This window comes from Mustelus asterias, chromosome 2, assembly GCF_964213995.1.
Source record: "Mustelus asterias chromosome 2, sMusAst1.hap1.1, whole genome shotgun sequence".
Taxonomy (NCBI): Eukaryota; Metazoa; Chordata; class Chondrichthyes; order Carcharhiniformes; family Triakidae; genus Mustelus; species Mustelus asterias.
The window spans coordinates 109,550,466-109,568,899 of NC_135802.1; the positions used below are offsets into that span (position 1 = coordinate 109,550,466).

At 42.1% G+C, this 18,434-nt stretch overlaps 1 protein-coding gene across 1 annotated transcript in view; it reads right to left on the bottom strand.

Annotated features, from left to right (window-relative positions):
• LOC144503706 (dual 3',5'-cyclic-AMP and -GMP phosphodiesterase 11A-like) overlaps positions 1-18,434 on the bottom strand; it is a 277,419-nt gene that overhangs the window by 142,101 nt on the left and 116,884 nt on the right. Inside the window, exons 4-7 of the mRNA XM_078228466.1 lie at positions 10,368-10,457; positions 8,622-8,762; positions 4,280-4,344; positions 1,156-1,276 (exon numbers count right to left, since the gene is read on the bottom strand). Coding sequence (XP_078084592.1) covers positions 1,156-1,276; positions 4,280-4,344; positions 8,622-8,762; positions 10,368-10,457 — 417 coding nt within the window. The remainder of the gene's footprint in view (positions 1-1,155; positions 1,277-4,279; positions 4,345-8,621; positions 8,763-10,367; positions 10,458-18,434) is intronic.

Sequence of the window (18,434 nt, forward strand, 5' to 3'; positions counted from 1 at the left end):
ATCCAATCCAGAAAAGTGTAAGGCAATGCACTTGGGAAGGCAAACAAAGCAATGGATTGCTCAATAAACAGGAAGATATTGAAGGGGTTTGAGGAAGTGAGAGACATTGGAGTACATGTGCACAGGTCCCTGAAGGTGGCAGGACAGGTGGATAAGGTGGTAAAGAAAGCATTTGGAATGCGTTCCTTTATTGGGTGAGCTACAAGGTTGAATACAAAAGCAGAAATGTAATGCTGGAACTGTATAAAACACTGGTTACGCCCCAGCTCAAATTTTGTGTATATTTCTGGTCCTTCCTTACAGGAAGGACATAATTGCTCTAGAGAGAGTACAGAGTTCATTTACAAGAATACTGCCAGGGCTTGAAAATTGAATCTATGAGAAAGTCTTGGATAGGCTACAGTTGTTTTTCTTAGAACAAAGGAGGCTAAAGGGTAATTTAATTGAAGGGCCAAGATCGGGAAGACAGAAAATACCTTTTTCCCCTAGCTGAGTGGTCAATTTAAGATGATTGATAAAAGGATGAGAGGGGACATGAGGAAAAACATTTTCACCCAGAGGGTGGTGGATATTCGGAATTGCCCGAATTGATGGTTGAGCTCAACTCATTTAAAAGGTACTTGGAGCTGCACCTGAAGAGCTGTAATCTGCTAGAAAGTGATGCTTGATTAGTTTCTTCTTTTTCTCTTGTTTGGCCGGTGCAGACACAATGGGCAAGTGGACTTTGCTGTGCCATTACTTTTCTATGGTCCTAATTAAATAATTAATTTTCTTGTATTTTCCAAAGCATTTGCCTCCTTTGAGCATGTTTGATAGCTTTGAGCATGTGTGATAGCTTGGAGTACACTCGATACCTTCAACTGCCTTTTGCCTTTGATCACATTTGATGTCAAAAATGGCAAAACACTGCTGACTGCACAAAAAACTCATTCCAAATTAGAACATTTGATGTCAAATGATCACAGACCATTTTGAGCATATTTGAATATAAAAACGTCAAAATTTCCAGGGTAGAGGATGGAGCGGGTTAAGGAAATAAGGACTTAACGTGATGGAAAGCAAGGAAGATTAGAATGCGAAACAGGTCTGTGCATATGTGATTATTTAGCACTGTTTGAACAAACATATGTTTAAGCTGCTTCTTAATATCCTTACCTCAGTATCAAAGCGAGGATCCTGATAGGCGTCACTGATATTCACTGGCAGGCCTGTTGATGCGACCAGCTCTGCAATGCTGTTGTTTATCAACCAATCAGAACAGGATAATTTCTCCATGCTGGCTTTGACAAGGATTAAATCAATATTGAAATTAGAATTTCTCCTAGATTAAAAAGCCCTCACTGGCAATCCTTACATGTCTTGAAATCATCTACAACTTTAAAGTCCATAAATCCTAATTCGACAATAAAGATTGCAATCTCTTAGAAAATCTGTAATTGGAAGAATACTGTAACTGGTGATCTCTGTAGAATTCAGTATTCAATTTGGTGAAATAATTTGGCGACGCATAGCTTGAGATTCATACCGAAGTCTCAAACTTCAAAAGGGTCATTTAGGCCGATAACATCCAGGTTCTCCAAACGTGAGATTTGGGGCGGGATGGGGGTTGGTGGAGAGAGAGACAGAGCATACCCCTCTCGGAAGTTCCCAGGTAAGCATTTGCATCACAATTGTCCAGAAGCACTAACTTCCCCAGATATTTGTGCTCGAATCATCCGACAAAGCGATTTAAATTGCTAACTTTGGATAGTTCTGCCAGTTTTACACTAATACTTACTCTGAAACAGTTAGAAGAAACATAACTTCCTCTAACTTCAGCATAACCAATAAAAAAACCTAGATCGATCTCTGCACGCAACACCCCCACATTCCCGACTCCACAGAGAACACCCCGCCTGTTCCACAAACACCCGCCCACTAACCCACCGGACTCCCCCACCCCTGTCCCATGGTATTCCCAACTATTCCCCACTCTCAACCTCCACCCACACAGGATTCTCCTCATTGGTCGGAACCAATGTCAGAGACCTCAACCCCCACGTCTGATGCCCCAAAATTTCCGACTCCCTACACGCACCCCCCCCCCCCATGTCTGGCCCCCCCCCACTCCCTAATGTCAGACCGCCTAACCCGCACGTCTGACCCGTCTGCTCAATTTCCGACCTCCCCCACCCTTCCCCATGTCCAGTATTTCAAGACAAGTAGAGGGTACGGAGTGGCAATCTGATGCTGGTTGCCACTCCGAGGAAGTTTTGTCCCTTACTCTTTGTATTGGTACTTTGTAACCATGGTGAGTTATTTGAACACAAATGTTACAAAAGGTTTCCACTTCCAGTTTCTTGGCACATATCAGGGGCACGTATCTGGAAACAGTGTACCTCCAGGCTGTGATTTTTCACGGTCCTAAAGCAAAAACCCCTCCCAATTGAGCATGCATCAATATTAAAATGATGCTGATAAAAAACAAATTAAAACATAACAGAAGGAAATCTGAAACAAAACCAGAAAGTTCTGGAAATACAAGAGCAGGTCATTCAGCATCTGTGGAGAAGAACCGAATCAGAAAAAGGCCCTGCAGCAACTTGCCTTCATTCTCTCTGAGTGTTGTCTGGGCTGCTATATTTCTGACCCCCCACCAAAAAATCTAAAATATAATTAATTTAGTTAAAAGCCTCATGTTTCTTTATTTCTTGAGAAATTTTGGCTTCTACTTTTATCCACATTTATCCACAAATTAAGTAACTTTCATTATTGTGAAGAAAGGTTTAGGGGGACGATTCTCGGACCTCGTTGCGCCGTTAGTAGATCATGCCAGTCCTGGCGAATACTGTGTGGGCCTAAAAATCCGATTTGCACCCGGCGCCAAATAGTTTGCAATTCTCCTGGCCCCTTCCTCATGGAGCGAATTGGTAATTAACATATTTAAAGTAGCATTTAAATATGCATAACCCGTTCAAATGCCCTTGGCTGATAGGAGAGGGTATTCCAGTGCATTTTGAGATCGGGAACCTTTGTGAAATGGCACCCGAACACTCAGACGCTGGGCTCACCAATGTGTTTAGGACTTGTGAGGACTTGCCAGTACTTGTGTGAAACTCTCATCTCTCCAAAAAAGTGGCTAAGTGTGCTGCAGAGCACGCCTGAGAGACCAGCACAGATCACTCCATTATTCTTATCGTTATGACACTTAGAAATTTTTTGGGAGAATTCCGCCCTTAGGGATTTATTCATTTTAGCCATTATTGAGTGGAAATGGTTACACCACACTAGATAAAAAGACATATGCCAGAAGTCAGTTTAGTTACAGGCTGGGATTTTCCGATCAATGGATGTTTGGTTGCCTCTTCAAATTTCCATCCTGCCCAGGATGGATCCCACCCATTGGCCAAGGATCAGTTATCCACTAATGTGGTTGCTAATACCACATTACTGTGCAGTCCTCATTATATGTCTTGATGGTCTATTAAAAAAGTTATAAGCAGTCTAAAATCAAAAGGAAACACTGCATATCACTCTGATGCATTTAAGATTCAAATGTTAATTTTTCTTGAAACTGCATAAATTGTTGCCAAAGTTTAAGTTGAACATTTTTGCTAAGAGCATGTCCAACATCACTACAAATGACTGCAACTTAATTTGGTCTGTTCTATTGTATGAATTAGAGCCACAGTTAACACTGAATGATATTTGTATCTCAGTGATAAACATGTTGGCCCTGAATTTCTGCAGTGTTAATGTGGTCTTTTGTCTTAATCTCAGCCAGAAACCGTTGAACCCCTGGACCACTTTCAGATATTTTCAGCTGTTTCACACCTTTGCTCCAGATCTTCCATCCATCTTCTGTCACAGACTCTCAGTTTTTCTTTCTAACTGTTTTGCTACAAATAGTGCTTGGAAAAAATCCTCCTGTTCCTCTGAGTTTGTTACCAAGTGCAAAAAGTTGTCTGGTTATTATCCAAATAATGTAGTAAATTTTGAATTTCAGCAATGAAATAGTAACAGTTACAATATTCTGCATGATTATAAACAATGCAATTGCACACTGTGACCCACTGGCATGCATCTATTAAATAATTTAATATTTGTGTTGACAAAAGTAATTTATAATTCTTTTCAGTACCTATGCAAAATTAGATTTTATTGTCCATGTTAAAGATCCTATCCAAATTGAAACTGTTGTTAAATACTAAACATCTTATCTTAGCAAGTTTCTCATATCGTGTGAAGAAGCTACAATAGAAAAACAATTTGTAAACATAAAACTAATTCTGTTCCTCACCTGATTTCACTGTCGATACAACACAGTGGAGACATCAGCTCAAAAGTCTTTGAAAACTTCACTACCTGTTCAACAAAGGAACATGACACTGTAATCCTCCCACAGACACATTTCACCTTGGAGCTTGAGAGAACTTACTGAAGCTGTGCTTGAAACACAGCTCTGCCAAACAGGACAAAGGTCAAACAACTCTGAACAACACCAACCTTAGAGGCAGCCACATGTTTTGACATCACTTCTCATTCCATGTTGAATTCCTACAGCCAGCTGCAAGCAGTATGGATGCTTGGATTGGGTTGAAGAAGGTTCACGTTGTCTTGTTTTCAGGTTATTGGAGTCAGTTTTGAAACAAGTAAAATCTTTGGTCTGCCTGAGTCCTGTGCTCTGGTGCCTCCTCCCAGACCTCTGCCAATGCTCTTTTAAGACCAAGCACTGGTTGACACAAAGATAAAGCATATGGAAAATAGGGAAACCCAGGTGGCATGTCACTTGGGCTACTATTAGATTGCTCCTGATGATTGACTAAAAAACAGCAATGGCAGACAAGGCTAATCACTTGCCTGTGCATTTGGCCTGGAGAGTTTGACAACACAAATCTTTGTATTGGGAATGTGCAAAATGCATACTAGTTGGGTTAGCTAGGTATATGCAGAACAGTTTGTGAGGTGGGGCTGGGGAGATGGGAGGAGGGAAAGAGATCAAAGTGTATTTGAAAGACTTTAGTAATGAATAATGCACTGAAAATAGAGACAAACAATGTCACAATGAGATAATGATTTAGTTATGCAAACTTTTCCACAATATTTCAGATCCAAACAAGTATTAGGGAAATTGTGGATGAAATAAATAGTGGCCCACGACAGTAATCAGAAATAAAAATAAGAGAAACTGAAATGTTTTAAATTATAATCCCATATCCCCAACACATTTGATTTGTGTTACATTTTTTGCAGCAATTCAGAGATATTTCAGTGCAGAGGCATTCATGCAAAACTTTAATTACTGGCAGCAGTACAGTACATTATGGCGGCACATTAAAGGAGGAGGTCCAGTGGTTACAACAGGGAGGAAGAACTGCTGGACAGTCACAGACCATTCTCCCATTTGATAACACCACATGCAGTCAAGACAATGACAATTTGAGCAAAAGTTTCACCAAACAGCCTTCATTAAATAAAAGTAAAAAAGGTACGCCAAACACTTTCAGGAAAGACATGCACCCTTCAATACTTTTATAAATAGGAGAAATCATTCCAGATTTTGATAATATCAACTGGTTTGCCAAAGAAAATATTGACCTTGTGAGATGCTTTGAGGGTAATTTAGATACGAGATAGCACTGAGTAATCCTCTAGAGATGTTAGAAGTGTTGCCAAATAAATTTTAAAACGGATAACATAGGAACATAAAAACTAGGAGCAGGAGTAGGCCATCTGGCCCCTCGAGCCTGCTCCGCCATTCAATAAGATCGTGGCCGATCTTTTTGTGGACTCAGCTCCACTTACCCGCCCACTCACCATAACCCTTAATTCCTTTACTGTTCAAAAATTTATCTATCCTTGCCTTAAAAACATTCAATGAGGTCGCCTCAACTGCTTCACTGGACAGGGAATTCCACAGATTCACAACCCTTTGTGTGAAGAAGTTCCTCCTCAACTCAGTCCTTATTCTGCTTCCCCTCATTTTGAGGCTATGCCCCCGAGTTCTAGTTTCACCCGCCAGTGGAAACAACTTCCCTGCTTCTATCTTATCTATTCCCTTCATAATCTTATATGTTTCTATAAGATCTCCCCTCATTCTTCTGAATTCCAATGAGTATAGCCCCAGTCTACTCAGTCTCTCCTCATAATCCAACCCTCTCAACTTCGGAATCAACCTAGTGAATCTCCTCTGCTCCCCCTCCAGTGCCAGTATATCCTTTCTCAAGTAAGGAGACCAAAACTGTACACAGTATTCCAGATGTGGCCTCACCAGCACCTTATACAGCTGCAACATAATCTCGCTGTTTTTAAACTCCATCCCTCCAGCAATGAAGGACAAAATTCCATTTGCCTTCTTAATTACCTGCTGCACCTGTAAACCAACTCCTTGAGATTCCTGCATGAGGACTCCCAGGTCCCTCTGCACAGCAGCATGCTGCAATTTTTTACCATTTAAATGATAGTCCATTTTGCTGTTATTCCTACCAAAATGGATGACCTCACATTTACCAACATTGTACTCCATCTGCCAGACCCTCGCCCACTCACTTAGATTATCTATACCCTTTGCAGACTTTCAGCACCCTCTGCACACTTTGCTCTTCCACCCATCTTAGAGTCATCTGCGAATTTTGACACACTACATTTATTTTTCACACAAAAATAGAACTTCTCCCAAAGATACTAACTACTGCCTCCTCCCAATGCATGACAGTTGCATGACTTTATTTTCTATTGGATGCACTGCAGCAGCTCATCTAGATTACTGACATTTGCCATTGAGAAAGCTGTAAGATCAGTACCTCCAATCTCATTTCCGAGTATCACATCGTGCTTTATTAATACTGGGCGAGAGTCCTGAGAATCCTGGGCTGCATATTATGGGAGATGGGGGTCTTTGCAAGTCTCCCTCACCACCCAAAGCAAAGTTGGCATGAAGCCTATTTGCTTCATGCCTGCCCGTCCCGCAGTCATAATATGTTGCAGGCCGGGCTAAATTGCATGACAGTGGGACTTTAACCCTTCATTGGAAGGAAGGCCCACCCTCGGAAGCTGCCAGCCAATCTGATTAGCCAGTAACTTCAGCAGTCCTGGCAATGACAAGTATGTATTGCTGGATGCTGCCAGATCTAAAACCAGTTTCATGAAGGAGGCTAAATGGATACAGGTGTAAGTTACGTCCAAGGCATTGGGCAGGAAGAGTTTGGCCAGCATTGTGAAGGTGTTTGAGGGATTCATAGCCCCACAGTCCCAACATCCCCAGCAGGCAGAGCCCTCCTCCCCCCACCCCACCCGCTGGACTCCCTCCTTCCCCCAACGATCCTTTCTGCAGAATGGCAGCGGGACCCCCCCACTGACTGGCCCAACAGGCCCCACCCCATAGGCCCCATCCCCTTGGCACAGCCCAATACCCGATGAGCAGTGCCAAGATACCCCCTGGACATTGGAACTTTGTCCCTTGGGCAGTGCCAGGGGGCACAGGTTGGCACTGCCATGGTATCAGTGCTGAGGGGACTGCTGTCAGACCCTTTCGGGGGCCCCGATAACATCCCCTTCACTCCAGCAGGGTCAGGCCACTAGTTCCTCGTTAGTGGGGACCTACTGTAATCCCCGCTGGAGTGAACAACTCTGGCGGGAGGGAAGATGCTAGTGGGCCTGGAGACTTCAGTCCTGGGCCCACTAATTATTTTTAAATTGTATTAAAATGACCATTTAAATGGTCTTTACGCCTTCCACCAATTTCCAGTGCGGAGCTGACGCCACTGGAAATCCGGCGCTGGGAGGCGCTATCAGGGCAGAAACGCATGCGCAAACCCCGCGAGTCAGCCGACACGGGAATCTCCCAGTCTGCTGCGCTAAACATTTAGCACATCGGGATCGGAGAATAGCCCCACCCCGCCCCCGCACTGTCTTTCGCAAGTCTTCGTATTTAGCTGGGTTCAGCTCAATACTTAGCATCTGAGAGAAAACCCCTGCTTCAGGGGGATAAGGGGCATTGGTAAAGTGGGTTATAGAGAACATGCGGGTCAGAACGAAAGGGGGGGTGGGTAGGAGGGCTGCCTTGATGCGCAAAAGGCAACCTTTGAGATACTACCTCACCCACTTTCCCCAACTTTTAAAGACATTTTTAAAAATGGTCTGCTCATTCTCGTCCAACTGCCCCACTAACTGTAACCAGAGTAACCATAGACCACCGTAAAAAGTTATTGAAATAAATGAACATACAGAGGAAGTAAAAATATTCTTTTCTCAAAACTACTGTATTTAATTAATTCATTCGTGGGACATGGGCATCCCTGGCCAGCATTTATTGCCCATCCCTAATTGCCCTTGAGAAGGTGCCTTCTTGCATTTGGTACAACTAAGTCACTTGCTAGGCCAAATATTATTGTATTTTTTTAAAAGGACTAAGTTGAAACTGTTTAAACAGGTGTTTAAGATCTTTCTACCAGTAGAGGGCGAAGACTGTCATTATATCAGTGTAAGCTGGATTTGAATTCATGCGCTGGATACAGAACTTGAGTGGAAAAATAAATAAGTGACAGGCTCAGATGAAGTTTCAATGAAAACTATAGATCATGTTCTTCTCATGAAATGTAAGTTATTTTGGCTGATACAAAGAAAACCAATAAAACACTTACAGGAGATTCAATATCTTCCAGTAGGAGAACAGAACATCGTTCACACTGCAGCAGGGTCAGAGCTCGTTGCATGATCTTCCTAACAACCTTCTCCAACTCTGTTTGCTCTTCAAACAAGTCATTGACAACCTCAAGCAATGCCTGAAACCATCATTAATACAGTTAATGGAAACCAGCAATAAACAGGACAGCACAAAATTTGATATACAGCTTGATTTTGAAATCACCACACACACTAACCAAATGTACAGCATCTAAGAGACAGAATGGCTGGGCGAGGAAAGATATCAGGGTTCCCAGTCCATTTTAAAGGGGAGTAACTGGCCACTATTTTGTTAGTTTGACTTGTGCCATTTAACACAGCTAGGATAAATGAAGATATTTTCACCCATACATCACCTTATCTTGTTCAAACTTGCTACAATGGAGAATTACTTTTCAAGTGCACTGCATATTATATAATGCAAGTGCAAAAGATATTCTGTATTAGCAATGCCTCACAAACAGCAGTAAGATGAATAACATGTTAATCTGTCTTTGGTGGCAGATTGAGGGGTGAATATTGAACAGACCACTGAGGGACCTTCCTATTTTTCATTGAATAGCATCTTGGAATCTTTAGTGCTCATTCAGCCACAAGAGAAAGCAGAGGGAGCCTTGATTTAACATCTTATCTGAAGGATAATGCTTCTGACAATGAGCACCCCCTTAACACCACACTTGAGTGTCAGTGTTGATTACAAGCTGACAACTATAATTTAGTAAGCTTTGGAGGGATCACTGTTAATTTTCAACAATTAGGACTATTGCCTACCATGAGCTTAAACTGGAAAGTAAATATGAAATTGTACTTTCAAAGCATGAAATAATGATCCGCTTCATCCCTCATTCCAATCCTAAAGTAAGATTACAAGCCTCTATCACTGCAATAGAATCATAGAATCACTACAGTGCAGAAGGAGGCCATTCAGCTCATCAAATCTGCACCAACAATAATTCCACCCAGGTCCTATCCCCAAAACCCCGCATAAGTCCAAAGATGTGCGGGTTAGGTTGATTGGCCAGGTTAAAAATTGCCCCTTAGAGTCCTGAGATGCGTAGGTTAGTGGGATTAGCGGGTAAATATGTGGGGGTAGGGCCTGGGTGGGATTGTGGTCGGTGCAGACTCGATGGGCCGAATGGCCTCCTTCTGCACTGTAGGGTTTCTATGATTTCTATGATTTACCCTGCTAATCCCCCTTAGCATGACCAATCAACCTACCCTGCACATCTTTGGACCGTGGGAGGAAATCGGGGCACCTGGAGGAAACCCACGCAGACACAGAGAGAATGTGCAAACTCCAAACAGTCACCCAAGGATGGGATTAAACCCAGGTCCCTGGCGCTGTGAAGCAGCAGTGCTAACTACTGTGCCACCCCGCAAAAATAATGATTTATTTGTACTCTAAAACAAGCTTTGCTAATCCAATATTTTAGCCCTGATTACCTGAGAAGCAAGGTTTTCAAAACATCCCACAGATAAATTTGACTTTCAGCAAAAGTGTAGAATGAGCAAAACCAATTCAATCTCTCGGTTTACATCTCTTGCTTTTCATTTCCACCCACTTCAACGAGAATCAAAATTTGGAGAAATGTATAGTCGGCAGCTGAATCAATACTATCCATTTTATGTTAACACTCAAAATCATAATTAATCCCTCTGCATTTTAGTTCAAACTATGGACCACACTGCTCAAGAACACATACCCTGCTTCTATCATATTCCTTGCGGGATGCTGCAAAGAGTTTGGCATTTGAAATGGATATTCCACAGAATGGTAGGTACATCTGCAGTACCTGGAAGAAACAGAAAGAGTAATCTATAACCACATTCTATCAGAAATCTGGGCAGGAATCCAGTAATATTAATGGTTGGAAAATCATGAGGAGCATGCAATTGAATTTTCAACATATGCTCCTGCCAGTCAAAGCTCTGCAGTGGGAGAGCACTTTGATAGAATTACCCTTACATTATCGTCTTTATGATTAAAAGAAATTTCTCAAAGTTGATACACCTCAGAGATCACTCAGTAAAAATCGCATCCCTTAAAACCATGGTACATTCTGAGGAAAAAATAAATTGTGATTGCTTTAATTTAACTCTATCTTTAAAGATGATGATAAGCTCAAATAACCCATTGACTAAACGTAAAGCAATTAAAAAAGCATTTTCTGAACCAGTAAGTAAACTTTTAGTCTGCATCTACCAGGAAATAATTCAAATAAATCAATAAAGGATCTTTGAACAATCATAATGCTGTTTTTTTTGTACACATTTTGTCACCATTTGCTTTTTCCACATACAGCTAAATGTAACACTTCGAACATACTAGCACTTAAAAAGTTATACAGTTCTAAAAATTAGTAAAATAGTCCATAGAATTGCTCCATTGATGCTGGATATGCCAGAAAGAAGTTTCTCCTTTGCACGCCTCTCTCTTTGTCAGAGCTAGGGATCAGGGGCTGTGATATGCTTCAATTGCAGAGTTGCAAACGTCACCTGCGTTTTAGGTAACTGGGGAATTCCAGTTTCTGTTGACAACCCCTCTAAATATCCGCAGGTCCATTGTGGAATTTGACAGAAATAGAGAAGTTGCACTTATAAAGCACCTTTCACATTCTCAAGATCTCCCAATGTATGTCCAATTAACTACTTCTGAAATGCCAGTATTATTTTATAAGCAATTGCAGCAGCCAATTAAACATACCAACATTCCAAAACAAATAATGAACAAATAAGAAGTATTGGTGGTGATAGCTAAGGAATGAATATTCACCAGAACTTCCTGCTCTTCTTTGAATAGTACTAGGGGATCCTTACATTTATCTGAAAGGATCTAAATTTAACAGCATGTCCGAAATATAGCACCTCTGAAAAAGCACTGCCTCACTGAAAACTGAATTGTATGCTGAATCCATGGAGGAGTTGTAACTTGAACCTACAATCTTCTAGTCCAGAATGAAAAGTACTATCAATGAATCAAGCTGAGATGCGGCCCCGACTGAGGAACGATAATATTCAAACTGTCCCACCTGTGTGATTTGGCTACCAGGAAGAAAATCTACTAACAGCAATAGAGTATTTTACAGTTTTAAAGTAAAAATTCTGAGCTCACAGTGCTTTTGGAATGAGGTTTTTGGTTTCACTGAATGGAGAGTTGAACATTGTGCCCGAGTTAGAGGAAACCGTTTCCGAGGGTTTTGTTGTAAAATTTGTACAAATCCGTCAGTTAGTCCATTAGAGCTCCAGCCAGATCTGGGCCACGCAAATAACCAACCATTCAACGTGCTGGTCATTGAATGACAGCTTCAGTAAGATCAATAAGGCATTGAGGGAAGCATGGAAAGGAAGAAAAAGTCTAGCAGCATCTGTAGCGAGAAACAGAGTTGATGTTTCATGTCCGTATGACTCTCCTGAAGAGTACATTCATATATATTTAAAAATTGACGAAAAAAGGGAAAGTTTTGGGGAGGAAGTGTGAGAAACCCGGCATTTTGCAAAAGATATCCCTTTAATTCAATTTGAAACTGAAAAAAATGAGGTATGTAATTGGACTTCCTGGCTGTGAAGTCATTTCTAAAAAGCAGCCCTGTGAATTGACCTTGCTCTGGGGATGAAAATACATAACCAGAAAAGGCAAATAAAAGCTAATTGGGGGGGTATAGTGCATCAGCTTATGGTGCTGCAGGAGAACAGACATAGACAGCCTGGTGAAGAAGCCGGAAAGTTGAAAAGTTCTCCAAGCATAGAACAGCTCACACAGACTGTGAAATAAAACTTAGAGTGTGAAGGTGGATTTTCCCGCTGAAGGAAAACGGGACAGTGACTGTGAAGTTGTGAATGTAAGGCAGCTTAAGTGGGAAATTGTGACACAGCTGATGAAGGAGGCCAAAATGACCTGATTCCGGAAGCAAGCATGGTTGGATCCGGAAAGGTGTGCCTTTGAGTGGACATTGTAACTGTAAAACATGGAGATGATGGAGTTGTGGTTAGATGGGATACCTGACCAAAATCTTTGTGAACAAAATAAGTGAAACCTCCTCTAGGAAAAGAGTAGTGTGGAACTCCACAGCTATGTTGTTCAGGCGATGGAACAACTGAAGACATTTTTGAGACCTACCTTTGCTGTCTCGACTATTTATAATGAACTTCACTGTTTGCATCAAAATGGGCAGAATTCTCCCAAAAAAATTCTAAGCGTCGAATTGGTGTGAAAATTGGAGTAAATCACGCTGTTCTTTCAGTGGGAGTTCAGAGAACAATCTCCCACACACTGTGCACTGCTGAGTGCACCAGCATGATTCACTCCAAAAATCAGGGGGCAGTGCCTATTTCCACTGGAGAGACCAGCAGCATAACGCTAAGCGGGCAACTGCGCATGCACCAATTACGGCACTGACAGATCGGCGCATGCGTAGTGACCCCTGTCTGCCGGCCTCCCAATTGCTTGCCAGCTCCGCCCCGCGATCCCACAACGCCAGGTCTCTAATCACCCTCCACGGTCCAATTGCTGGCCCCCCATGGATGCCCAGGCCAGCTTCAACCCCCACTGCAGCCCTGATTTCCCAACCCCAATCGCCCCTCCCATGGGCAGTCCTGACCCCTCTCCTGCAGCCCTGACCCCCCCCCCCCCACTGCATTCCTGACCCCTTCCAGCAGGCTGCCCCCTCAACCCCCCACACCCCAATGCCCAACCCTGATCGCTGGCCTCCCACCCTTTGCTCGATCCCAAAATGCAGTGGCAGTGGGACCCCCCATCCCCACACATCAATCCCATCAGGCTCCACTTCATCAAGCCCCACCCTTATTAGGCCCCATCCCCTTGGCACTGCCCCATGCCCCTTGGGCAGTGCCAGAGGGCACAGGCTGGCATTGCTAGGGTGCCAATGCACAGGGGGCACCACTCCCCCACGACCTGACCTTCTGGGGGTCCCCGATTGCCCCCCTTCACTCCAGCAGGGTCGGGCCACTAACTCATCGAAAGTGGGGAGCTACTGTAAACCCCGTTGGAGTGAACCACTCTGGTACGGGAGTGGCGGGGGGGAGGGGGAGGGGGAGGTGTGGGGGAGATGCTAGAAGCCCTGGAGACTTCAGTCCCAGGCCCGCTAATTGTATTTAAAATATATGTAAATGGTTATTTAAATAATTTATGTGGCTCCACGCCGATTTCCGGTGCGGAGCTGATACCACCGGAAATCCGGCGCTGGGAGACGCGAACGAGGCAGGACGCCCAGCGCAGATGCCATGGATCGGGCGCCTCTGGAATCTCCCAGCCTGCTGCACTAATTTTTTAACGCAGTGGGATGGGAGAATCACCCTCCATTTGTCTGTTAAGGCACACTGAATTTGTTGTTAATTTTTGCTTTCATTGTTACCGTGAAAGTTTAAAAAATGAAATCTTCTCCATCCGCTCCTTTCATTGGGCTCATTTGGGATTCCTGTCTCTTCAGGTTATTGGTCTCTATGGGGACCATAATATAAGGGATGAAGGCAGATTCAAGAAATAAAGTGCGTTAAATGTAAACAAATACTGGAAATCCATTACATAAAATAGGATTAATGCAAAATTATAATGCAAATAACTGAGATGGAAAGAAGTTTGGAAAGGAAGCAAATTAAAAATGCAGGAACACAATGAGTTGGATTTTGGTGCCCATGGTGAACTAACGGTATCAGCTATCCATCACACTTCACTTAACTTTAGACTTTCTTTGAGATTTTGCAATCTGGGACCTGTGTAAATAGGGCAAGCAACCGTATACTCCCTTAACCAATCAGATTGAAGAATTGCTCCACCAAAAGTGGAAAGGCCGAAACAGAAACTGTTTGAATTTTACATTGAATTAAATATTCTATATAAAGAAAGTAAAACAGCGGGAAAGAAAGATTGGAATAAGTGAGATAAAAGAGAGGTGTTTTTTAAAAATTTCTTAATAAATCTCCAACAATAATCGAAATCTGATGGATTGAGATGCCACACTTATAAAAGGCAATTTCCAAGGCCAGTGGCTTTAATTAGTACATGTCAGACAATAAAAAATTCACTTATCCTTGAGTGGACAATCACCAACACTTTCTGATGTATTCAGCAAGTCGGTACCCAAATTCATGCCATCATGTATTGAATGTTAAATCATTCTGCAAGATATTGTTGGGGCAAGCTTTTTGAGGAGCGGCCCGCATGGAAAGCAACTTTTTGATTTCTGTATCTAATTGTGTATGTGCAAACATAAGAAGTTGCTACTTGATTTTCACTTTAATAATGGGGTCACTGTTATTCCCATCACAAAAGCCAGACAAATTTACAGAAATAGGAAGTGATTATCAACTGGATCACACTTCACACAAGTGGTGGGCAGGCCATATACACACCCCTAAAGAAGCACAAAACATTAGAAATCATAGAAACCCTACAGTGCAGAAGGAGGCCATTCGGCCCATCGAGTCTGCACCGACCACAATCCCCCCCACATACCCACCCTACCCCCACATATTTACCCACTAATCCCTCCAACCTCCGCATCTCAGGACTCTAAGGGGCAATTTTTTTAAACCTGGCCAATCAACCTAACCCACACATCTTTGGACTGTGGGAGGAAACCGGAGCACCCAGAGGAAACCCACGCAGACACGAGGAGAATGTGCAAACTCCACACAGACAGTGACCCAAGCCGGGAATCGAACCCAGGTCCCTGGAGCTGTGAAGCAGCAGTGCTAACCACTGTGCTACCGTGCCGCCCTGCATTCTAAGGGTGGGCCTCATCTAAATAGTCTGATTCAGTGAATGCACATAGTTAATTCCTCACAGGGGGCAGCAGAGATTGGGAATCCAACAGCACCTCCTGACTCCAGTCAAGTCAGACAACAGGCCCAAAGATTGGAGAGCTAATGAGTGGATGGCTGTGGGAATATTTTTGTGGCCTCAAAAAATCATTACACAAAATCTTTTGGGGTCATTTCCTTTATGAATCAGAACACATACTGGCCACACTCCACCCACTGACAAATAACATACCTCTTTAGAGCTGGCGCATTAGCCACCCACTTTGAAACCTACCTAAAAATTACATTGAACTACCTGAGCAGCCGATAGATGGACTGGCGATTTTGTTTTCCAATTTTTAACTGCTGGCCTATCCATTTACCAGCATAACTGGGAGACTGCTGTTAAAAATCATACCTATTATATCTGAAAAGACTTACAGCATTGAGTGTCAGTGAGCTTATGCAATATCTTATTTCTTATCCATCACATGGCGTATTGACTCAGTAAATTTGCTACATTATACTTGTGAAACTGTTTCATTAGGATTGCAACTGAACTGCTATAATTATTAGAAACTGCAGATCTCAATGTTTATATAAGTAATGCTATAGAAAATCTACTGGCTATTCTTATAATACCTACAGTGCTGGAAAGACAAACTGAGAAATCTGAAGTAGCGCTTTGGTATACATTGCTTTTAATTTCGTACCAGACCTATTTCATATCAGTTGTTACATTACAATAGAAGATGATTATGAGTACCTTAAATGAAGTAAATGCCTACATGTTATTATCCTGAGGCTGTGCTGGTTTAATCTGATTTATTATATATTTGTGGATCTCCTCGGGTCATTCTTGTGTTCTGCCAGAAATGTTTGAATTCATCGTATTATTCCCCAGACTTACTTATACGTTTCAGCACTACCCTGCATGATGTTTCCACTGACACATTTGTAGCTCAGCCTTCAACTCAATCCTTAACACTGGTGACATGTGAATTTGTCATTTTTTTCACTATCACCTTTCTTGCCACGAAGAAACAGGATATGGCAAGTATGATTTCATGCAGCAGGGTTTAATTTCAATAGATGACATTTTCAAAATGTCATCTAAAACCAGCAAAAATTGCTTCATGTAATCCTTTGCCTATTACATACAGATTACTACTGCATAGTCTAATGAGTATTTAGACCCTTGGAAGGAGAAATGTCAAAATGTCCCTTTGTATGTCATAGCACCAATTTAAATTGCAATAAAAGCTAGTAAACTGCAATTTATTTCAAGCACATACAAGCTGCTGTTTCCAATATATACCACAATGTAGTTATCAACTTCAAAAGTTCATTTACTGCTGCACTCATGTCTTTATCCAACCTGTTACACCTGTGCTATATGCCTGCAAAGTGATAAGGAAAATGGACAATTTTGCTTTTAAAAAGCAGTGTAGAATATGGACAATTTACCCTGGCAAGATGGACTCCGGGGAAGCGGCAGGCGGAAAGACTTTTTGTGGCTCTTTTGTGGACAGGAACTGACTCATGTCTTGGCAAGTCTTTGGAAAGCCATTAACATGTAAATAAACTTTTGAGGACATTCCATTGGAGACATCAACAGATCACAAAAGGGGTTAACAGTTAGCGTACTCTGCATTTTAGAGAAATTCCGATACAATAGTTATCAGGATTTACCTACAAATTGAAAACCCACAAAGGTGGATGTGAAAGAAACCACTTTTATCACAAGCAGGTTCAAATGGACAACATTCATTCCCCATTGTATGGACAATGGAAACCTCAATAATGTGATTGCATGTCAGAAACTGGCTTGTGATGGGAAATATCTTATTAATTCACCACAACAGCCCAGACCAGTCTGTCTAGAAAGTAAAGATTACAGAGGGAAGCCATCTCATTCAGCAAAATGAAGGAAGGACATGGCCCAAAAAATGTACCACAATCAAAAAAAGTGGAACTAATTTCTTTACCAGCAATTATATTTTTCACTACAGGGACTCGATCACAACTTCAACTTGAAAACCAGAAACCTCTTGCTGCTTGGAATAAACTTTTGTGAGTTCATCAGCAGAAACCTCCAACCTCCATTTTTTAATAAACTAAAAGAAAATTCAGACCACCCACATTTCCAACCACCATCTTGAAGAACTAAAGTAATAGTGATTTCACAGCCTAGTTGAAAAACATCGGTGCATGCTACCTTTTTTTTTTTGTAATCACTTTTTCTTGTGTGTATACCTTATGTGAATGAGGGATGGGTGATGTATTCAGATTTTGGGTATTGAGGAAATAAATGTTTATTCTTTCTTTAAATTTAAACCTACAAGAAAGCCTGTCTTGTGCCTGTTCTTGAAAGTCACAGCAGTCCTTTAAAACACATCTATAGTGGTTAGCTGAAATGTGGGGAAAAGGGAGTTCCATTCCATATCTCTCCCCTGTCTGTAACAAACCATACCAGCACAAAGCTTCCCATATCTTTGGAAATCTGTGCTGAGTTAGCTGATCTCAAATGGGCTGGTGGCTGCACTCTTGCAATTGGCCTCAGCATCCACCTCAAATGTTGGGAGGGGCACACATTCTACTCCTTATCGGTATCTTGTGACTCTGTTTGGGAAATGGCTGTTGGAACATTGAGCGAGACAAAGATCGACCTCAACTGTGATGTCCCTCTGGTCAAATAGTCTGCACATTCTCAATTTTTGATTAAGACTTATAGCCACTTGAATCAAGGGCCTGAGAATGACTACCTCCTGTGGAACTACACCTTAGAAATGATGGGTAGAATAAACTTTGGCAAGACAAAAATACTGAGTTGAAATTTGCTAAAAAAAAGGGAACAATGCACATTATTATTAATGTACAAATTGTCCAGTCGCTTGATGCCCAAAAGAGGTACCCAGTGAACTGTGAATCTCCATGGTGATTTGTGTCACAGTAATGGCTTGATGGCCACAGGCGATCCATTGGGAAGGAGGCTTTGTTCCAGGTGAGAC